Raw genomic sequence first — 23,236 nt, 5'->3', positions numbered from 1 at the left:
GGGAGCATTGGGTAAGTTATTTCTGCTTCATTTCAGACAAGCACATTTAGAGAACTTGACCCTACGCAGAGAGGTTGACAGAGAGGTTGACAAGCTGATCATTAACCTGGAGGATTTGGCCCATGCAAACCACAAACTAAAAAGAGAACTCCAGCTAATGAATGAGTCCCTCTCAGAATCTACTCGCAAACTGCAAGAAGTCAGAATAAGTTATAAAGTACATGCGGAAGATCCAGTCGTCCGTAAGTGCCGTGAAAACCAACACGCCAAAGCAATACCTGCCCATTCTCCTCCACTGCCAGAGAAAAATTCAGAACAGGAAAACTATTCCGATGAAGATACTGAAAATCATCTTGGGCATAACCAGACAGCCCACCATATCATCCTAGACCGCTACAAAATGACTCTATCAGATAGCCAGGCTGGAGCCATACCACACTCGTCCAGAGCCAAATCCCTTGGCACACCCAAGACGGTGTCTTATGACATCCCTGATTCATCAGCGGATGAACTGGACCATAGACGTAGAGAGCACCATGAACAATCAGTAAATAGTACAGACAGTGAATATTCAGAAAGATCAAGGAGGTCACATAGAAAGGCAGCCCGTGAACCTTGTATACGTTAAATTGATCTGCTTGCGCAGGACATTGAACATTTTGATCCAGGTGATATGACTCGGTAGTCACGAGTCACGAATCTTTCATATGACTCGGGAGTCACGGGTCATATGAAAGATTCGTTCATTTTGAACGAATCACTCGCGAACGACACATCACTAGCTAAGCTAAACTAAACTAAACTTAGCCCACTAGCTCTCTCTTTCTCTCTCTTACACGACCACTCGTGTACACAAGCACACACACCTACACACACACACACCTTGTTTTGTTGTTGTGATCATTGTTCATGAGTTCATGAGTTCAATCGCCGTCATTACCTTGACAGTGTTGTATTAATAAATTTGATTATTTTTGTAAACTGTGTTTGTCTGTGTTGTTACTTTATTCATTGAAGCCACCCAATTTGCCAAGAACTCCAAAAATCCTTCAGATATTTAATTGTTATTGAGTACTATTGATTGTAGTATATGTGTAATACTTCAAGTAATACATTATTGCTATATTAGTAGGATAATATACTGTAACAATTAAAGATAACTTTAACGAGACTGATTTGTGTTATTAATTTGAGACTGGTTGATAACACCAAGTGCTAAGCAGCACTCGACCCCTTGTACCTACACAGACATGATTTGTTTATATTTCATTATGTTGTTAGATGAGAGCTGCACAATGGGAATAAAAACACCTATCTGGGAAATATATCCTTTTCTTTTACTATATAAAGTGGAGGCACAATGGACAGTCTGATTATGCAGTTGTCTTGAAATATAGAGCTGCAGTCAGCTTAGCGCTTAAGCAGAACAAAGCTTTAGCTCCCACTCTGACCAAACCTCAATCTCATCTTCATTTCACTTTGACTTAAATGAATTGTACTTATCTATAAACACAGCATTTTTTAATTTTTTGTAACACATTCAAATTTGTATGTATACATGAGCACATGCTCACCATGCGGATGCCGTTTTCAAAGGCCTGTCTGGCCAGTGATGCCGGTCCATCCACAGTCTTCCCATCATCATCAGGTCCCCAGCTGGCACTGTAGATGTCAATGTGCTGCGGCTGGAGGCTCAAAGACTTTGCCTCCACCATGTCTGTTACATCTCCATCCAACATCCGAACACCTGGCACACGAGTATAATCAACAGTCTGTTATCAAAGATGTATCAGAGACTGGACACACACAGCTACACATACACCTTAGCAAATACACAAGCGCATACATATTTACACACAAACACATATATATTTAGTAATTTATACAAAAAATCACACATAATTTACATTTAGGTTTATTGTCAATGGATTAACTTTATTTTTTGTGTTTGCCTGTCTGCATGGGTCTGTATCTACAGAATGTATGTTTTGCATTTAATTTATTTTTAATCAAACCAGCTAAACATTTTGAATGTAAAGTGTTTTCAGGTTTCTATTCCACTGACACAAATACATTAGACAATCAGCTCACCTCCTATCCTGGCATTGTAGGCAATTCCCACAATGCAATGGGAGTTGTTTGCGGCTGCTGCCACTTCACCCGCACATCGTGTTCCATGTCTAAGGCAAAGAGATAATATGAAGAGCATGTCACACAGATCTAAACACACACACACACACGCAACGTGTGCCTGTGTCTGGCTTGAGAACATCTCATGGACAAGATCAAGTCAGGCACGAGTATACAAAAGCAGAACAGCTCATGGAAACTATGGGATAAATAGTGCAGAACAGGAACACGTAAACACACTTACATAAACATGTATACAGATGTGCATTCCTCATGTGGCAATCCCTAAATGAAGTGTTTAAGTTTAAAAGGAATGAATGTGGTTTTTACTACAGATACCACCTTTTTTTAACATGGCTTGACAGAAACGGTGATGTTACATTTCTGATTCTATGGCAACAAGTGTATAGTGTAGAGTTCTTTTGTGTCGACTGATAGACAGGGACACACAGACCCACACCAGGATAACATTCTTTATAGCGACAATTCGCTCAGGCCAGAGACCAGCGTAAACAAACCCGAGTGTGTTTGCGTCGTTCACCTCCTCTTTTAGGATCAGAACACTCACACATGCATGCACCTCCTGCAGAGAACATCTGCATCACAACACCCCCTGAAAACAGTTCTGACCGCTGCCATGGAAACCCAGCATCTAGCCAACACAACCCCCAGGAAGAACACAAGGAAGTTTTTTAAAGTACAAGGAGTGGAGTCAAAAACACAGGAACTGAACGTGACAACTTTGGGTTGATGTGATAATCTTACTTTGTTGATTTAATTATTAAATATATGTATTACTATTATTAATGTCTTCCAACCTTTTTGTATTTTAATGCAATATTCACTGTGAACTGCAGTCCATAGATTATTTTCAACTTGTCAAGTATCTTGCCTTTGTAATTGTGTCTAGTGAATCTCTATACAACAATTTCGTCTAATCTCCCTGCGACAAATTAATATTTTGTTGTCATTATCGGTTGTTTACGTCTACCTATTCTCGTCTTTTGCCACACAACATGGCCAACCGGCGCGATGCATCATGGGTAATAACGATTATCAGAAAACCATCTATAGATTGCAAAGAAAACTGGAAACACTCTAATAAAAAACTTATGGGGAGTGCTAAAATATAAAGTAAAATAATAAAATAATATATGGTCTCAGGATTCGCCTGCATATGGTTACAGACTGACTCCTTAACTCAGACTTAAGGATCTTTAAACTGCTACAGCGCAGGTTTGCTCCATGGCATAGTCAGCTTCGTGAAACCAGAAAGTCAGTGTTTCCTCTAATACGGAGTTAACCAACATTGATTCAACACCGCTTCAAGAAATGGACCCCTGGTTTGTGTCTCCTTACAACATTCACATTACACCACCTTTGTTGCCATACAACATAATGTTTGACAACACATGTTGATGTCAAATGTTTGATGCCAGATGTTGCTCAAGCTGGGGTTATCCTTCAGAAATCCAAAAACTGGGTGGATCTCACCAATCAGGCACAGTGATGAAGGACATGATGACCATGTTTTAATGTCAACTACTCCAAACCTAAGGTCCTGTTTTCACCACAGAAACAAGGACCAGGAGCTTGAGGGTCGTAACTAGAATTGTGTACTTTTTAACCCTTTGGAACATTAACTTCATCAATGTAGTAGAACCATTTTCCAGCTTTAACTGCCTTTTGATGATTTGTCTGTTGTCCATCTAGTTTCTATGCAATACAACAGTAATTTGCATAACATTCTCATGACTTCGTCTAAAAATAGAGACACATGCATTTGGAATAAAATGAACATTTAGCTGCAAACACCCTTATATTCATGGAACTAAAATCTCTAATACTTTGTTTGATGGCTTAATGTGCCATTTTGAATCTCTTAAAATATTTTAAAAGAATAAACAAGGTAACACACAGGAATTCTTCCAAACAGCAAATCCACAACCAACAACACACAAATACAGTTCATCCCACCCACATTAAAGTCTGGACTAAAGATATAAAACATGTTTTGTTTTTTTGATTTTGGTTTATCATCACCCAAAAAATAAATGGATGTATAACAATAAAAAAAGAAAAAGTTGATTCTTACTTGTTCTCATTGGTCGCATCATATCGAGGCATTGGATCCATGTCGTTGCCATTCACGTCAAAGCTGGCTTGAGGGTCCTATGGAAAGCATTCAGTTCAATGGTAATAATCATCAGGTAGTAAAATAAACACATCACAAACATTTCATTAGGAAAGTAGGTTCAGCTCTATGACTGTCTCCGTATGAAACACCAGTAAGCCTTTCTAACCCATCACAAAGTTCACAATAGCATCACTCACAACCTTTATGTAAATAAAAAGCAATCAGTACTAACTCAATCTACAACACAGCTCTCCCTTTGGCATAAACAAATCCAAGCATTAAGATGAGCTAATAACAATAGCAAAGGGGCGGCCTCACAGAATGTAATGCCTGACCCACAGATACATGAAGATCACATGTACCACTCCACTCACACACTCAAAGTCACCCTACAAGCGCATACATACACACACACTCACGTAGTTCTGCAAGAGGTCCGGATGGTTCCTTTCGATGCCATCATCTAGGATGGTGACAACCACGTCTTTTCCTGTGTAGCCTCTTTTCCAAGCTCCCATAATGTTCATGTCAGACTGGCAGTTATGGACATCATCACTACAGTGCTGGGGAAACAAAAATGTATGTTAATTCATAGTTTATCATAAATTTCAGCCTTACAAAGTCATAGAAACGTGTCATGTTTTAATTATACTTTGGCAATAAGTTGTTTCCATGCCCCGGTTGAAATGCTTTGGAATGTGACAAACAGTGACACAAAGGTTTGGGATTCCAAACTCATAATTTGTTTACTTTGATTAAAAACCATCAGTAACCTGCTTTTCAAAACCACTTCACAAACTTGTTTACCATGTGTATCTGCCCACAAAGTTTAGGGAGTTCTGTCCTTCAGCTTGAAAAATATTTATATCAGCTGGTCAAAGTACTAGGATTTATCTAGTTAACAATTGACAGAGCAGAGGAGCCATGGAGTTACCGTAACCACTGTACTAACTCAGATGAACCTCACTTTGCCCGAAAATCCCAATGTGTACTGGGGAAACTTTCAGTCCACTTACTCCTTTAGTTTAATGTAACTTTAACGTAACACAGAAGAAGACTCACAATGTACCACATGCTGCTCCATTTGGCATCGTTGTAGAATATGTTGCTCTGAGCCTGACTGAGCTGGGCGGAGCTTGATAAAGAAAGGGGAGGAGACGGTTTATAGTCCCTCTTGATCCTTCTTTTCACCACCTGCTGCTGTATCCACTCCACCTGAAACACAGAGAATAAAACAACAGGATTAGACTTCAAATTGTAACAAGCATAAATCGATGTTACACACACACAGGAAATGGATACTTGACAATTTCACATCAAAGTAAACATTTAATTAGAGAAAGGTACCGTATTCTTTAATATCCTAAAATTAAATCAAGGAATGTGTCATTTTTAACATTTCACTTAATGTTTATGTTAGTGTGTTAATCTGCAGTGAGCCTGCCCTCTGTTTGCATTTTCTTTTTTAAACATTTATATCATATAACATTTCAGCGGTATAAACTTACCCTGTAGGTGGCAGTGATGGATCTTACAGTATATCAGTATATAAAAAAAACCTTATAGCAGAAGCAGCAAAGAGGGGGTGGAGCACGGGATCAGATCACAGGACGAGACAAGTTTTCCAACTGTTTTTTGTTTTGTTTTTAAAGTTATTTAAAGGTGAATGTAAATAAAATGTTTTTTTTCCATTTTTTCTTTAAGGCCTCATCTGTTTTAAAACATGTTCCATGAAAAAAAAAACATTTTCATTTGTTGGCAACATTTGAAAGTTGGTCAGGGGGGCTTTTGCAGATGTACCTTCCTCTTCATCTCTTGAGCATAAGGCATGAAAGTAGTTCAAAAGATTCAGACATATTACTGTCAGTATCAATAATTTCCCTATTGTGCTTTTCTGTCACTTCTGCTTTAGGCTGATTTGTGGTTTTGCATTTCACAAGAAAGTATTGATGAGGGATGGTTGCAGTGAAGGCTTCTATTAGAGACTTTTCTAGACTGCTGTTGGACTGGGTCATACTTACTACATGCTGGAGGTCACAATATCATTTGAAGACAATATGAGCAAGAACAGCCTTGAAGGTGAACTACAATCACTGAAACCTACATTCACTTCCATTGCTTAACTAATGTGTCAATTTAAATCTACATCCCAATGTATCTTAATGTGACAATGTCCTCAATTTGTTTTGTTTTCCCCCAGCAGGGCAAACACAAACAATAAATATCACATTTACAAAGAAGAAAATTATTTCAGACAGAAAACAGTAAAACCTTTTCTTCAGGACAGACCTTCACTCCAGGGTCTATCGATTTGTACGGGGTTGTTTAATTTCAACTTTTTAGCAAAAGCCTGTAACTTAAATCATATACGTTTTCTTTGTGTCCTGACTCAGACTGATACTGTCTGAACAGGTCAACTCTGAACGGGTTTACTGTCCAGCACTAGATATGATTTAATATCTTGCCTTTGGGTGACTTCTACTCTCTATTTATTTCACTTTTGCTTAAAATGTACTTTTTTCTTTCGGATTTGTCCCTTTTTCAGGGGTTGCCACAGTAAATCGTTGATTTCCATCTCTCCCTGTTCTCTGCCTCTTCTACTCTGACTCCAACTATCTGCATGTCCTCCCTCACTACATCCATATATCTCCTCTTTGGTCTTCCTCTATGTCTCCTACCTGGTAGCTCCATCTCTAACATTCTTCTACCGATGTATCCACTGTCCCTCCTCTGCACATGTCCAAACCATCTCAATCTGGCTTCTCTACCTTTTTCTCCAAACCTTCCTGTCTGTGTTGTCCCTCTAATGACCTCATTCCTGATCCTGTCCATTCTTGTCACTCCTAAAGAGAATCTTAGCATCTTTAACACCTCCAGCTCTGCCTCCTGTCTTCTGCCTATTGCTAGTGTCTCTAAACCATACATCATGGCTGGTCTCACCACCGTCCTGTAAACCTTTCCCTTCACCTTAGCTGACACTCTTCTATCACAGATCACTCCTGACACTTTTCTCCAGCTGTTCCATCCTGCCTGTACTCTATTCTTCACCTCTCTTCCACAGTCTCCTCTGCTCTGAACAGTTGATCCTAAGTACCTAAACTCCTGCTCCTTCACCACCTCTGCTCCTTGCTTAAAATGTACATAACATACAAAACGTGTTTGCAGAAGACAAGCATTTTTGAGATAAGATTGTTCATACAAATGTTATCCCCTTGCCTCAAGCGTAGAGGCATTCCTTTGGCAGGAATCTTGCTCTTCATTGACGACATTTTACTGATGTTAAAATCAGGGATGCTGGATCAGAACAAGGTGACTGAAACCACATGTTTGGCCCTAGACAACACATTGTAAAACATTGGAAATCTTGTGTTTAGTCTAGTTGAGGTCTTGCAGACTTTGTCTGTATAAAAAGACTGTGAGTGAAGTTTATATGTGTCAGCAATGGCTGGAACATTAAAATGTAAGAAATAAGGTTTGGCAGGAATTACACTGGCACAGCTCAGAGAGGAAGCATGTGTGAGACTGTACAAGCTCAACCTGTTCATATTACTGAACCAAAAACAATTACAAATTTTTCAAATATTATATTTTTGTTGTTAAATCATTAGAATATTTTAGTTATTGCGCAGCCTCTTTGGAATTATTTCTGTACCAGATACTGAAAAGATATGATCAATAAAATATAGAATTTTTTTGCTTTGCTGTTCAGTTTACAACAAGACCTAGGTCTGAGTAAACAATGTCCGACTGCAAAAAAAAAGCATTTCTTCACATCAATATCAGCTTTGACAGGAAGAGGGGAGAAAAAAACTGCAAGTGAGAGATAGATAATTGATTTTTTTGATAACACTGACTTAATAATTCGAGTGTGTTGCTGCACAAAGTTCAGAAAAGATAGAAAGAAAAATACAGGTGTAACATTTCTGTTAGTGTGTCTTCTTTTTCTTTGTCCCTTTTTTTTCAGGGGTTGCCACAGCGAATCGTTAATTTCCATCTCTCCCTGTTCTCTGTATCTTCTACTCTGACTCCAACTATCTGCATGTCCTCCCTCACTACATCCATATATCTCCTCTTTGGACTTCCTCTTTGTCTCCTACCTGGTAGCTCCATCTCTAACATTCTTCTACCAATGTATCCACTGTCCCTCCTCTGCACATGTCCAAACCATCTCAATCTGGCTTCTCTACCTTTTTCTCCAAACCTTCCTGTCTGTGTTGTCCCTTTAATGACCTCATTCCTGATCCTGTCCATTCTTGTCACTCCTAAAGATAATCTCAGGATCTTTAACTCTGCCACCTCCAGCTCCGCCTCCTGTCTTCTGCCTATTGCTAGTGTCTCTAAACCATACATCATGGCTGGGCTCACCACCGTCCTGTAAACCTTTCCCTTCACCTTAGCTGACACTCTTCTGTCACAGATCACTCCTGACACTTTTCTCCAGCTGTCCCATCCTGCCTGTACTCTATTCTTCACCTCTCTTCCACAGTCTCCTCTGCTCTGAACAGTTGATCCTAAGTACCTAAACTCCTGCACCTTCACCACCTCTGCTCCTTGTAACCTCACTATTTCACTGTTCTCCCTTTCGTTTACCCACATGTACTCTGTCTTGCTGAGGCTGACCTTCATTCCTCTCCTTTCTCCTTTCCTCCACTCATCAGGCATCTTGTCAGTCTCTAAAATCCTGTTAAACTTCTCCTAAGCACTTCCATACTTCCACTGGTATGTCATCAGGACTAACTGACTTTCCACTCTTCATCCTCTTCAGGGCTTTTCTAACTTCATCCTTTCTAACCTGATCTACCTCCTTCCTACTAGTCTCTGGTTCCTCGTTTCTACTTTCCCTTTCATTTTCCTCATTTAACAACTCCTCAAAGTATTCCTTCCATCTTCTCAGCACACTTTCCTCACTTGTGATTACGTTCCCCTCTCTGTCCTTAATCAACCTCACCTGCTGCACATCCTTCCCAGCTTAATTTCTCTGTCTCGTCAATCTATACAACTCCTTTTCTCCTCCCTTTGTGTCCAAACTCTCATACAAAAAAAACTCATATGCCTTTTGTTTGGCCTTGGCCATTTCCCTCTTCACCTTGTCCTCTCTTTGTACTACAGTCTGTTCTCTTCTGTTCTGTCACTGTCCCATCTCTTCTTCGCTAATCTCTTTCTCTGCACACTCTCCTGGATCTCATCATTCCACCACCAGGTCTCTTTGTCCTCCTTTCTCTGCCCAGAGGACATACCTAGCACCTTCCTACCTGTCTCCCTAATCACTGCAGCTGTAGTCTCCCAATCATCTGGGAATTCCTCAACACGACCCAGAACTGCCCTTCCTTCCTTCCTGAAGTCTTCACAACATTTCTCTTTCCTTAGTTTCCACCACTTGATCTTCTGTTCTGTCTTCACTCCCTTCCTTTTTGTCACCTCCATCGTCATTTTGCACACTCCCATCCGATGTTGTTTGGCTACACTCTCGCCTGCCACCACTTCTTCTACATAGAATATAACCTGTCTGTGTGGACCTGCCTCCACTCTTGTACACCACCCTGTGTTCCTCTTTTTTTTGGTAATAGGTGTTTACCACAGCCTCATCTCCTCTGTTTCCTTCCCCTACATGGCCATTAAGGTCTGCTCCAATCACCACTCTCTCTCCCGTAGGGATACTCTCTATCATCCAATCCAGCTCCTTCCAGAACTTCTCCTTTTCTTCCAACTCACAGCCCACCTGTGGGGCATAACCACTGACATCATTTATCATCACTCCTTCTATTTCTACCTTCACACACATCAACCTGTCTGACTCTCGTTTCACCTCTACCACATTTCTTACATATTCTTCCTTTAGGATACTTCAATTCTCTTCCCATCTGAACCTTGATAAAACAGTTTGTAGCCTCCTCCAATGTTTCTAGCCTTACTGCCCTTCCACCTGGTCTCCTGCACACACAAAATATCTACTCTTCTTCTCTCCATCACATCAGCTATTTCTCTACATTTCCCTGTCATTGTACCTACATTCAAAGCTCCAAACAGACTAACACTTCTATTCTTCATCTTTTTCTCTTAAAAAAAACTGAACTTTCTGAACTTTCCTGAACTTTCATTCTCCATTCAATTAAATGAGGTATTGCACACACCAGCACTGTGAATGCTGATGCCGTGCTGAAAACAACACTGGTCACACTTACCTATTTCATTTTAAATTAGTTCTATGACAGCAAGAGGTCACATTACCTGCAAAGTACTACCTTAAACAAACAAAAAATGTTTTGTGTGCTTAAATCTCAGCCTAATTCACTTTAAGTTTTGTCAGGACCATCAGTTTCAAAACAGCCTCTTACACATGCCATTAGCTTCAGAATAAGACTGTCATCAAGAACTGATCACGGGTACGTCTGCATAAAAATCAATGGTGTATCATTACAATTTGCATACATTAGCATGTATCAGCCACGGCATTGAGCAGTGTTGTTACGCTTAACTTCTCTCGTCTGCAACAATTTTCCAACTTGTCCAACTTGTGTGTAAAAAAAACCCATAAAAGTCGTCATCTGACAAAACACTATACACAGTAATATGGCCTTGGAACTACCCACTTTAAAGTTGAAGAGTTCAGTTAGGCAACTGGATGTGAATTTTCTAAAAGAAAATGTTTCACCTCTCATCCAAGAGGCTTCTTCAATTCTTACTGGTGGTGGGGAGTACAGCAGATATTTACTCTGGGTGTGACAAAGAATAAAGATACTTCAGCTCCACCCTGTTGGGTTAGATACCCACTTTTAAACACTTAATGTATCCCATTAAACACTGTAATGTATCCCATTCTGTCTTAACGGTGTTATCCCGCTTTTTAGTCACAGGCCAGCATTTGATAAATAGCAAACAAAACTGTATTATTTTTGGTCTATTAAGCAACAGGACATTGCCTTGGTCCGAGATAACAAATTTAAAAATATTTATAAAAAATATATATTCATAAATGTTTTTATAAAAATTGTCTGTCATTTAAACATCGATCTAAAGTTTTACCCACGAACGCAAATCTTTAGTGGGTTTACAGTGTAAGTAACCCTTCCAGAAACAGTAGTTGGTCCTCCACTGAACCAGGACTCCCAGTAGTTACACAAAGAAGTTTGTCTTTCATTCTAAACACTGATGTTTACTGCAAACGCTTAATACAGTGGAGCCCCATCTATTTCTCTTTGCTTGCCAACAGCAAACACATTAACCATATGTTTTTTATTAATTTTATTATTTAGAGAATGGTCACATATTTTATTTAATGTATGTGCTGTGGTTAATATTAAGACATCTCAAATAAATCACATTTAAATCATCTTTAGCTGCTCTTTATCACTGTTGCTAATACAGATAGAAATGTATTTATGACATTGATTTGCGAATTGACCTCACTTGTCTATAGTCAGAAGCAATGTGTGCTTTATTGTTGCAAACAAAATTCATCACTCACTGTCAACAGTCTGCTTTAATCTTCATTAAATTAATGTTTGTCAATCCCAACAGCAAACAAGTAGACAATACTGCTCTCTATCAGTGCCAGTAAATATGGTCCAAACAAAGCTGTCAGATTGTGGCCATCACCAAGTCATGACAATGGGACTCACTACATTATTGTAAGACAATAAAAGTGGAGCAGAGGAATGACATAGAATCATCTGTACAGCTGTGACATTGTCCATTTTTTTAATGAATGCTGCTTTTTTGCTGCTATTGAAAACAAGTCCCCTGCACGTGTGCACAAGAGCACACCTCTTTTCCTCTCTCTCTCCCTCTCTCTGTGTAGGGTTTGCAGGTGGCTCTTGCTGGACGGGTCAGTATTGGGGAAACTGGGGAAGAGTTCACTTCAACGGAATGGATAAGAACAAATTGATTTATTTTCACTGCTACTTTTCAGTTACTGGCCGCAGAACTAAGAGTTGTTGTTTTTTTAATGGTCAAAGGTTACTGTAGCAAAACAACCATGGCAACCTTTGTGCTTTCACAAAAAGCTCTTTCTCCAGTTCCCTGAAGTGCAATTCTGAGACATGGATCAGATGGAGCAAAGAACTTGATGGTGGAAGTGCTGCCCAGCCCTCGTTTGGCCCATAGTATTGCATTCTTATAGTTTATTTGTTACAAAACACACTTATCACACTTTAATCTTAGTTCTAAGTAGATAGATGAGATTAAATAGAGTCACACATTCGACCTCTGTCCTTTTATAGAATACACATGCATTAGTATAATGAATCCAAAAGGCAAATGAAGGATGAAAACCACCCTGCAAGTTGTTGTTTGCAAACTCTTGACAGACCTGGAGCTTTTTGATTGATGACATATTCTCTAAAAGTCTGCTGCTCATGAATGTCAGAAAAATTTCCTTTTTTAGAAGCAGCGTGGCTTAGGATGCTGACCACACCTGGCTTACATCTATGCCACACATCTGCGAATAAGTTACTTGAGGTAAACAGGAGTCTCGCTACATGAAACCGAGTGGAAACACCCTTCCAGTGACAGAATGCGGATGAGGAGTCACACTGTTGCTGCTAATCTCCGCACAGACTTCAAAAGGACATTATAAAAGGAGAAACTGCCACTGGAGCACTGTAATTGTTGTTTATTCTTAAGTTGAAATGGCTGGAAACAAATTTCAAACAGAACGGACAGAATACTGAACTCATGTTGTACCAAAGGACTAATGACAAGGCTGCATGGCTACATCTAAATAAGTGTGTGGCTACTTAAGTGTTCCTGGAAGTCCCAATACGAATGAGTCACAGCTGCGTGTCAGCATAACTGTGCAAGGTGTAAGCCTCTCACGATATGACAATTAGAGACAACGTATATTTTATTTCTTACTGTTTTTTAAGTTGATAGATAAAGATATACACAGACAAATAAACAAACAAACATTTAGTCTGCACCTGTTTTTTTCCAGTCTTTACAACAGTTTCTTAACAAAGATTTAAGTACCCTTATGAGGCTTACCAACAACATCGTCACTGATCCTACACTGGTCTGGTCTGCTCTTCTCTGAAACCTGTTCAGGCCACACTCGTGTTTACGCAAAAACTGATTTGACTGACAAATTATTTGGGTTTTTAATCAGATTTTGGCCAAAATGATTTACTTACATTCCTTTCCATTGTACAACTTATAAAAACAAATTCGTTTTTTTTAAATAACATATGTCCAGCACAGTACTGACATGACAACAAATAAAACTGAACTACTGTGTTAGTGTAACTTACTAGGTGAACATATATTGACATATATATAAAATAATAATAATAATAATGCCATAACTTTAATTTCTTATTAATACATTTTCTAGTTTGTCATGTCTCTAAACAAAATTGTCTAGTTAATATTAAAGTTTTGTATGTTATAAGATCAGTAAAGTCAATGCTATATAACTGCTGCCCCATGCCTTGACCCAAAAGTATCAAAGAAAATACAGCTAGAAGCCATAGCTTCAACAACACAGTAAGTTGGAATGATTACATTTCACTAGCTACCAAAACACGACACCTGCTAAAGTTTTAGCCACTGCAACCATAAAACCAAAGGATGGAGCGCATTTTGGGCAACACACTTAATTTTGCTGATAGATGGTGACAGGCATTTTTGCAAATGCATTTTTTCTGCAACAAACACTTAGTCAAGTTCTCTCTCTCTCTCTCTCTCTTTCTCTCTCTCTCTCTCTCTCTCTCTAACCCACTCGGCCACTTTTACTCCCATACTTAGTTTCACTTCTGCAACATAGGCAGCTTCTATAGTGGCAGATAACACGTCTAATTAACACAGCAATCATCATCCATTTCCTCCTTATCTCACCCCACAGAAGTGATGACAGGAGGGTTTGGACTTTGTGAGTCTCTGTGTGTTCCAAAGGGAGAAAATAGGAATAAAGCGAACGTGAACTTTGTCTGAAAGTTAGGGCTTGGCAAATTTTGCTATTATTATTTATTATTATTATTATCATGTAACCTGGTAAGAACATTTCCAGTATTAAAGTCCAATGCAGGTCCACTTTGTTTTCACTGCAGACTTTGCTAAATGGCCCCACACCTTACTGCACTTCTTCACATAGGAAGTAATTAGATTAGATAGAATTAAATATATAATTGGATTTGTAAATGTGGAAATGCTATTCTGATTTATAAAAGATACATATGGTAATAGTTTATTCCACATTTAGTCTAGTGTGGTAAAATGCAAAAGGGATGTAACCAAAAAAAGCTTTTTGGTTTATGTACTGTTAACAATGTCTAATAGAGTGGAACCTCGGTTGTCGAACAGCTCTCTTTTCAAACATATCAGTGCACGGACAAAACTACAAACCACCCTGGTTGTCGTACCATAACTCGGTTGGCGAACTAGCTAAAAATACCACGTATGCAGCAAGTGATCACTAAGTGACTTAGCATATGGCGTCCATCTTGCCTCAGCCCAAGCTCTGAGTATACATGCTAAGAATTATTCACCATGGGACCTAAAAAAGCTAATGAAATTGGAAAGGCGCAAAGAGAATAATAGTGAGAACAACCATAGACGTGAAGAATGATTAAACAAAAGCATGAGAATGGCGTGTTTCAGATCTGGCTTTACAGTGTGGCAAAGTTGTCGATTTCTACCATCCTTAAAAAAGGAAGCTATTAAAGAAGCGAAGGTTGGCAAAGGAGTGACTGTGATCACCCAGCAAAGATCTCAGACATTAGTAGAAGTGGAAGTTGCTACTGACTGGAGAAAGTGAATCGAACATTGCACAATTATGAGTATGAACCTGTACACAAAATAGTGTTGAAAAAGATTGAATGAGCAGTCCAGGAACGGATTAATTCCGTTTTCGAACTTTTCGGTTCACGGACAGTTCCACTGTATATTAGTTATGAAGTCTGTTAGCTCTCTAATGAATATGAACTATTCTCTTCAAAAGAATAGTTCTTATAAGTCTTTATTTTTTTAGTCCATCTTTATTCTAAAGTCTCAGAGACAAAGAACACACACTTTCTCAAGTCCAAAGACCTTTAAACGTATGCACCTGAGCAGAGGTCAGTTTAGTAAAAGCCATAAAGTAGTAATCTTTGCTGTGCTCTGTCACCATAGCAACCCTTGACATGCCATTGCCATCAAGTTAAGGAGATTGCACGGTGCACCTTTGTGGCAGCACTGCTCCTATCTGACTCACTAACAAATAGCATCACAGCAGGTTTTAGCACGAGCTGGTGATAACACAGTGGTCACATAGACTGTTCCACAGATTACACTTCACAGAATAAAAACATTGGCAGCCAAATTTTCTTCAAACTAATTTCTTTCCCCTCTTCTACTTTGCTCTCCTTGTGTTGTACTACCTCCTGTTCCTTTATTCTCTTATTTAACCTCTCTTTTCTGATCTACTCATTGTCTCACAGCCAGTTGGCATCAGGACACAAAGCTTCCAACAGCATGGCACGGTGTCAGGACTAAGAGAGCAAGGCAACCAACAACAGAGGGAGGGCAATGAGCATGCTGAAAACCACAGAGGAAAGGAGTACGAGGCAAGAACAGGGAGTCCAAGCAGAGGGAGAGGAAGGGATGACACATAATGACAGTAGATGGAGAAAATATGTTGAGTGGAGCAAATATTTTGCAATATAGGGAATAAAACTGAACCAAGGAGACAAAATGACCGAAGGTGTCAGAGACAGAGGTTTCAGCTTTCTTTCTTCTGTCTTTATGTAATCACATGAAAACATCATTATTATTTACAAATGAACTCTTTTAGACTTGAGGTTACTGTTCAAAAGACATCAACAACAAAAAACATCCCTGCTGTTTTTTTTATAATTTGTCTTTTTCATCTATAGCTGTAATTTAATCTTTTTTTCTTTGTAAAACCTCACAGAAAACCCTCTTTATACATCAAACGCTGCCTGAAAAATATCAGCTTTTGGAAGATGAACATAAAAATATTTTAACGTAGCGACAACCCCTGCTGCTACTGAGAGCCACCCCATCGAGTAAGACAAATTAGATTTTCTTTCTAAAAGATGCATTTTGTATTGAAGAAGGAAGTGCATAACTGATAGTGTTTAAATAACAAAAATAACGCAAATAATGCAAAATAATAGGTCAATCACTGATTTACTCTAGTTAAACAGTTAGCTAGAAAATACATAAACCTGAGAGTTTATGTACAGATTTATGTAAGTTAGCTTTTTCTAGCTAATAGTATTCCACATATCCAATACGTACTTTAATTCATAATTTCCAGCTATACTGATAAGGATGCATATCCCTTTAATTCAGGATATATATAGGCCTAAACCTTTTTTTATCATTTCCTTTAGCTTGTGAAAGGTGTATTGAATGTTGCATATAAAGCTGCTGTCACAGTGTTTGACTTTTTCTCTTTTTTAATACTAAAAGATATTTTTTAAGTATAATGTCCCACATGAAACCCCATCCATCACATCTAATAAAGCGGGCTTTGTGAAATAGAAATGTAGCAGAGGAGTCTCCATCTATCATCTGCTTCATCTGTCAGGACTGTGATCAGAACAACATGAGATGAGAGGAACAGAGAGAAAAAGGCAAGTTTTGAAGGTAAAGGTAAAGGTAAACATCTTTACCTGACAGGCATCCTTTAGTCAATAAGTCTATCCATTTAGTTGGTAGGATTTTGTTTTAAAGTCAGCAGTTCAAAGTTTTTGATTTTGGCACAGTAATTGAATATTATCTTGTGTCTTTGTTCCTCTATGACAGTAAACTGACAGTTAAGAGGTTTTGATTGAGGCCAAAACAGAAGATGTTTTTTGAAGTTCAAGAAATAACACTTTTTTTTTATGGATCATCCACAACTAGACTGACAAACAACAAGTGTCCAATAAATTATCAATTAGAATGTTTAATTGCAGACTACTGTATCACCAGCTTTAATTACACAGCAGTGTTTTATTCTGAATAAGTACATAAATGCATGAGATACCCCAAGTGATATACTGTAATTTAGTGACTGATCTACTACATAAAATCGTACCTTTGGCTCCATGGAAATGAAATTATGCCGACCACGACTGTAGAGAGTTGACCGTTTGATGGTTCGACTGTGGTAGAAGTGATAGTGGTCTTTGAGATCCCCAATCTGAAAAAACACACACAAACATGTAAGCAACGCATGTTAACTTGTTTTATTGTACTCTCTGTAGGTCGACCCAAAGGCTACTATAAAAATAGCAAAGGTCTCACATGTTTTCATGTTATATCATCAATAGAAATTAACTTCCACTATGATTTTGTTGTGTGGCGCTTTGGCCCATAGGCAATGTCTTGGGCAAGTTTGAATCCCAGTTAGGGCGGTTGGTACCTTCCAGTGGACTCACCACCCGCTGGAAGGTTCAGGGGGGTTGGTACGGTGCAGTGTGATTTGGGTGGTGGTCATGGAGACCCGCGACCCGGTATCGGATAAGCGGATGAAAATGGATGAATATGACTTTGTGAACAAAAAGTCAGACCAAGGGATGAGGGGTGCGTCAAACATCTTTCGCCAGGTTATGCCCATAAACATTTTCATGTATTAGATTGATACTAATTTGTATTTTGTGATGTAAGATTAACCTTGATCATCCATCATTCAGTCTTATGTCAGAACAGAAACGGAAATATAACTGATGATTGATAGCCACATGCCTGGCGTTTAACAGGAAATGTTTATACTGGCTAATGGCTGGCTATACTGGCTAACTTATGTGTTGTCGCTATATCTTTTAGATGCTAGGATACCAGACCAGTAGAAAGATGTTGGTGTCATAAAAGTTGTATGAGGTAGTTTAAATAATTAGAATTTGTATGATTTTTTTTGTCACAGTAATATGAACAGCAGGAGTTCAGGGCTAAAAAATAGGTAAACATGAATGACAATGACCCAGAAGTAAAGGGCAAAGTAATACAGGCCTGATATTTAGATTATACTAAGGAAATGATAATTTACCACAAAACTAATAACATGCTTGTTGCAGTTAAAACTGCATTCACTGGTTAAAAAATGCAAGGAAAGCAAACAGGTGGACAGACTGAATACCAGTCACATGTCAAAGACTTGCACAGGCTGCTGTAGGTTTTAATAATTGAAAAAGGCCATACAATCCCTTACATGATCAAACTGTCATGGCTGCCAAGGCTCATGTGGTGCGTCACTTGTCCACGACTACTGAGCTCATTAGATCAACTTACAGCTGTGGTGTTCAGCAGCAAACTGTCACTGACTTACAGACCACTGCACTAAAAGGCAAATGAAAAAGATAACATCACACATGACATGTCTGCGTATCAGGATTTTACTGTCGATATCTCCATATGTATATAAAATGTTATAATGTAAAAGTTATTTTCTCTTGTGTTTTTCCACCGCTGCACTTTTCTATCTTTCTCCGACCACAAATAGAGCAAGATGCAGTGTGGATTTTCTTGCTGCCACAGCTGTCACACATCCTCCTGAGTTTGCTCTCAAAACCTCACAATTTCTCACCCTTAACCTGTATACCACCATGGTTTGGTCTCCTGGGTTGTTTTTTTGTCCTAGATTTCTCTGAACTTTCATTCTGATGCAACCCAACCCACACGATGAATCATGTCTTCCTGTAGGACCTGTGGTTACAGGGATTATGTTGTAACATAATCTAGAAAAACTTACACATCAGTGAATCATAACTCCCTTCACTGCACGAACTCAACATGTCCGCCCCACAATAAAAATCCAACAGGTGTTTAAGAGAGGTGACACATTTTTTCCACAGGGAATAAGTGTGACTTCAACTGGGTCTAATTACCAATCGACAGGTTCGTGTTTTGCCTGAACATGTGTGGTTCATGACTCGTGAACCACATTAAGGATGAAAACAGAACAAATATATATAAAATCAATAAGGGCCCTTTCCAATAATAAAATATAAAAATCACAACATAATATACAAACAGACTAAAACTGGACTTTGAATTTAAACCTGAGCCTAACTGAAACAGCAGCTAATCCAAACTTGTTTGACCAAGTACCACCCACGTTACCTGCTAAATTTCTTTATTATGTTCCAATGGAGTACTTTGATTTTTTGTGTCTTGTATGTTCCTACAGAAATAAAAATAAAAAGAGCAAAAGTGCTGCACTGTGGCAGTTGGGGACTTTAATGGTAGGGCAAAATCTACTGGCACCTGCTGGCTCTATTTCCCCAAATTTCCATTTAAAGACACCCAGATAACATAAAAAGGAGTCATTCTGTGATTTCATAGTGAACAAATAACTACGTCCTGTCTTAACTGTAAACTCAACTGCAACCTAAATTAGCACAACTGACACATAATCGGTTCATTTCTTCAATTATCGACATGAACTAAAACCTAATTTTAATAAAGTAATGAAAAAAGTAATTAAACTTAAACACTGCCTTATTTTAGTGTGTCCCACAGCTACATACAGCAACTATCAAATGTTGTCTTTTGGAGTCGCTCCTCTGACTGTTGCTGTTCTTTTACATTTTTTGCTGCCAATGCGGTTGAAGCTGCAGGGTCAGGTCACTGACAACATGTTCAGTAATTCTGAATTTTAATCACCTCAGCTCACAAGGTGATTTGAATTTATTTCAACATACACTGATAATGTGGCTGAAGACCAACTCACTCCTGCCTGTACACAGTGAATCAGACTTTATCCAAATCCTTGCCTCATGCAGTAACACCACTCACAACATTTAACCAGAGCATGCATATAATATGTTTACCAGTTGGCTGGCAACATATGACTACATTAGTCCGTGACACATTTGTAGTATCACGTTGTAGAAAAATGTTACTGATTATGAACACAGTCAGGTGATATAAACACAGCACTGTTGTTGGCCCAATGAGTCTGTTAATTCACAGTGCATCAATTCAGATTCTACGAATGACTTGATGGATGCAACCAGTAACCAGCCCCATGTCCATGTTTGGCCTGAGATCAGTGTTTTAACCTAACAATGTCTGAGTCCCGTGCATCTCTTCAAAACAAGAGTTTCAGCAGTTATGCACGTCTGGGGCCTCATCAGCTGATTTAGACTCATTTTGTGCCAGTATCTTAGTCTGGGAAGGGGGCTCCATGGTTAAGAGGATTACCCAGAATTCCCCAACGAGGTGCTCTCTTACTCCATGCCAACTCTTTTCATCCATCTGTCCATCTTTGGTGCCTGTTCTCACTCCCTCCTCCTCGCATCTCTCAGTGTGTGGCTATCTTTGTCTGTTCTCCTCTTTCTGCTGCTGTCAAGAAGACTATATTGTCCATCTGTCACATGTTTTCCATACCCATCCCCCTGTTTTCGCTCTTTAGAACTCTTGAATACACTTTACAATTTAAAACCTCTGCGCACTCAGCAGTATTAGACCCAAATTATCTACTTCAATCACAATAGCCACAGAAGGTCTTGTTACATAGGAAAACATTTGAACACAACAACAAAGTACAGTTCAGTCCAGTTAGCAATTTATGAACATTTTATGATAACATGACTTGAGACCTAAGCCAGGATAAAGCAATTGTTGTGTATTTGTCTGTTAACTCAAGGTCACTTAAGTATGATTTCATTTTATATATATATACAAATACACACGTGTGCCAGAGAGGGTTAGATAACCATATTGCCAAGGTTCACATTAGGGAAACCCTAATCTGCTGTTATTGCTCCCGCAAGAGCAGCTTTCATCTGACCTTAGAACCAGGAAGTCAAGTAAAAACCTTTAGATATGAGGTGTCAAAGTCCAATAAACACTCTATATTGATATGGAAATTAGGGCGGGTGATGGGGGTTTGGGACGACACTACACTCCACAGGGGAATTCCTATGTAAGGAGGGGGACACAACACATTAGTTCTTGTCAAAGAGAGGGGATAAACGAGGCCATTAAGGACCTGAGTACGCTGTAGTGGGTGGGCAGGCTGGATAAGGTGGGGTAAGAGCAGTGGGGGGTTCAATAGCTGTTGACTAGGCTACCCCACAACAACCTGTCAGAATGCCCCCCTCTGTTCCACACAATCTGCATGTTGAGGACTGGCAAGTGCAGACTTGAACTGCCCGAGTATTTTGGTGGCAACACTGAAGCATGTGTGGGGTCCACACGTTTGTGTGACATACTTCTGGGAAACACAAAGAACACAGGACTTTAAACCCTGTCAAAACAAATTTGCAGGTGACCGGAAAATATGTGCAGGGGAGACACATTTCAAAGGAGCATTACTCCTTTGAAATGTGAAATGTAAAATATCTTTTACATCTGTGATCGATGGTTTGTTGCCGACAATGGTCTCCAAAAGTGTCAGATATCATTAATACCACTGTATAGTCAATGATTTTTTTCTTTCGATTCTCTCCAGAACCATATTTGTATACACTGTGACGAAGAGCTTTGCTGGCAGAATTGAAAATACAAGAAAACAAGAAAACTGGAATCTAAATTTAGTGAATGACACCGCCAAGAAAAACAGGACCAGACATCGGAGGATTTTTCAGTGGGTTATACCTTGTATGGCACAAGCTTATACAGCACACAGAAAGAAAAACATGAGTTATCTGTTTGAACGTGGACCTTTTGGTCTCCTGTCCAGGACCATTAACCAAACGGCTGTGGCTGTCTCGGTTGTCTGTCAAAAAGCACTAAACACATAAGCCAGTGGTGGCTGGGGCTAATGACAGGGAGCTCCCTGTAGCTCCTGTCCGCCAAATTGGAACTGATCGGCGGAAACGCAGCGAGGAGGCACCTGTTGTGCCATCCCGCTCGTGGCCTTCTCTCTTTGTTTCCCTGTGGCGTGACATCCAGAGAAGGTTTTGATTAAATTATGACAGACAATGTTGATGACTCAGGTTTGGACTTCAGACTCCGTCTGTCTGCTTTTAAAGAGTTAGTTACGTAAAACTGTTAACTGTAGTTGTAAAAGTTGACAAAACAGTTTTCAACGTCACAGAAATAAGACATCGTTGCATAGAGCATTTAAAGACCTACCTGTCCCATGTTTCTATAGCCATATTTTTCCGCTATCCTCTCGGCCACCTCCGTTCCCCCGGCTATCCTCACTGCCCAGTGGTTGGTGTAAATCCGAGCTTTGCACGGTGGGGACGCAAAGCCGAGGCTGAGCACCAGGACGCACAGTAAGCTTCTTCTCCAAGCGGCGTTACGGATCATCTTCCCCCTACTTTTCTCCCGACTCTTCGCGACCTCCGCCTCCTCCTCTTCAGCCGAGCACGCAAACAACCAAAGTTCTCTGCTCACCAAGCAAAACTCTCATAGACACACAACTCTTTGGAAAAAACACCGAGAGGGAGAAAGAGAGCGACTGAGAGAGGGGCAGCAAGTGAGCCCCAAAGAGGGAAAATAACACTTTATCATCCAACCTCTGGATTCTCACATGGAAGAGCTTGAAGTTTGCTCTCTCTCTCTCTCTCTCTCTCTCTCTCTCTCTTTTCCAAAGTGGAGGGGTAGGAAGTGTCTCTGCGCCGTGCGTCTTGGTGCGCGGGTTCGTGTATGCGTATTGCGTGCGCGCCGAGCTTCTTAAAGCTGATTTCTCTTCTCCATGAGCCGCTCGGATGTTGGTTGTTCAGGTCATCGGGCTCTCGTGTAGTGAAATGGCTACAGCGCCTCTCGACAAATAACTAGCTGTGATACTCCGGAGTAGAAACATCCAACGCCGCGGGGTTTCCTTGCCGAACTCCGCTGGGTCTTAAAGCCACTCCACTCATCCGCTGCTGACCGTATGGAGAGGAGGAAGAGGAGAGATTGTTCCTCCAAATGCTATTTTAACCTAAGGCCAATTGTCAGTGAAGTTAGTAATTAAATTATATTTGATTTCTTTTTTTTTTTTTTTGCCATGTCTTAATTTTCCAGAAGTAACCTCTAATATTTACGTTACCACCACGTTGGCTCACCATATATTTACCTGCACTTGTCTCACAGCTTGGCACCCGGTACCAG

The 23,236-nt window shown here is 39.6% G+C and overlaps 1 protein-coding gene across 5 annotated transcripts in view; it reads right to left on the bottom strand.

The window, feature by feature from the left end:
- LOC103397520 (proprotein convertase subtilisin/kexin type 5) overlaps nt 1–22,955 on the bottom strand; it is an 87,311-nt gene extending 64,356 nt beyond the window's left edge. For 2 of the 5 annotated variants that reach the window (XM_008335811.3, XM_008335812.3), the window contains exons 1-7: nt 22,271–22,929; nt 17,286–17,390; nt 5,330–5,482; nt 4,687–4,830; nt 4,226–4,302; nt 2,092–2,180; nt 1,575–1,747 (exon numbers count right to left, since the gene is read on the bottom strand). In XM_008335811.3, coding sequence (XP_008334033.1) covers nt 1,575–1,747; nt 2,092–2,180; nt 4,226–4,302; nt 4,687–4,830; nt 5,330–5,482; nt 17,286–17,390; nt 22,271–22,450 — 921 coding nt within the window. In that variant the 5' untranslated portion in view covers nt 22,451–22,929. Of the gene's footprint in view, nt 1–1,574; nt 1,748–2,091; nt 2,181–4,225; nt 4,303–4,686; nt 4,831–5,329; nt 5,483–17,285; nt 17,391–22,270 lie in introns of all 5 variants that reach the window. The other 3 variants (XM_008335813.3, XM_025053485.1, XM_017043095.2) reach the window with 2 other exon arrangements.
- Between the last annotated feature and the right edge of the window lie 281 nt (nt 22,956–23,236).

This window comes from Cynoglossus semilaevis, chromosome Z, assembly GCF_000523025.1.
Source record: "Cynoglossus semilaevis isolate Cse_v1.0 chromosome Z, Cse_v1.0, whole genome shotgun sequence".
Classification (NCBI taxonomy): Eukaryota; Metazoa; Chordata; class Actinopteri; order Pleuronectiformes; family Cynoglossidae; genus Cynoglossus; species Cynoglossus semilaevis.
This window is presented reverse-complemented; position numbering and strand designations above follow the sequence as displayed.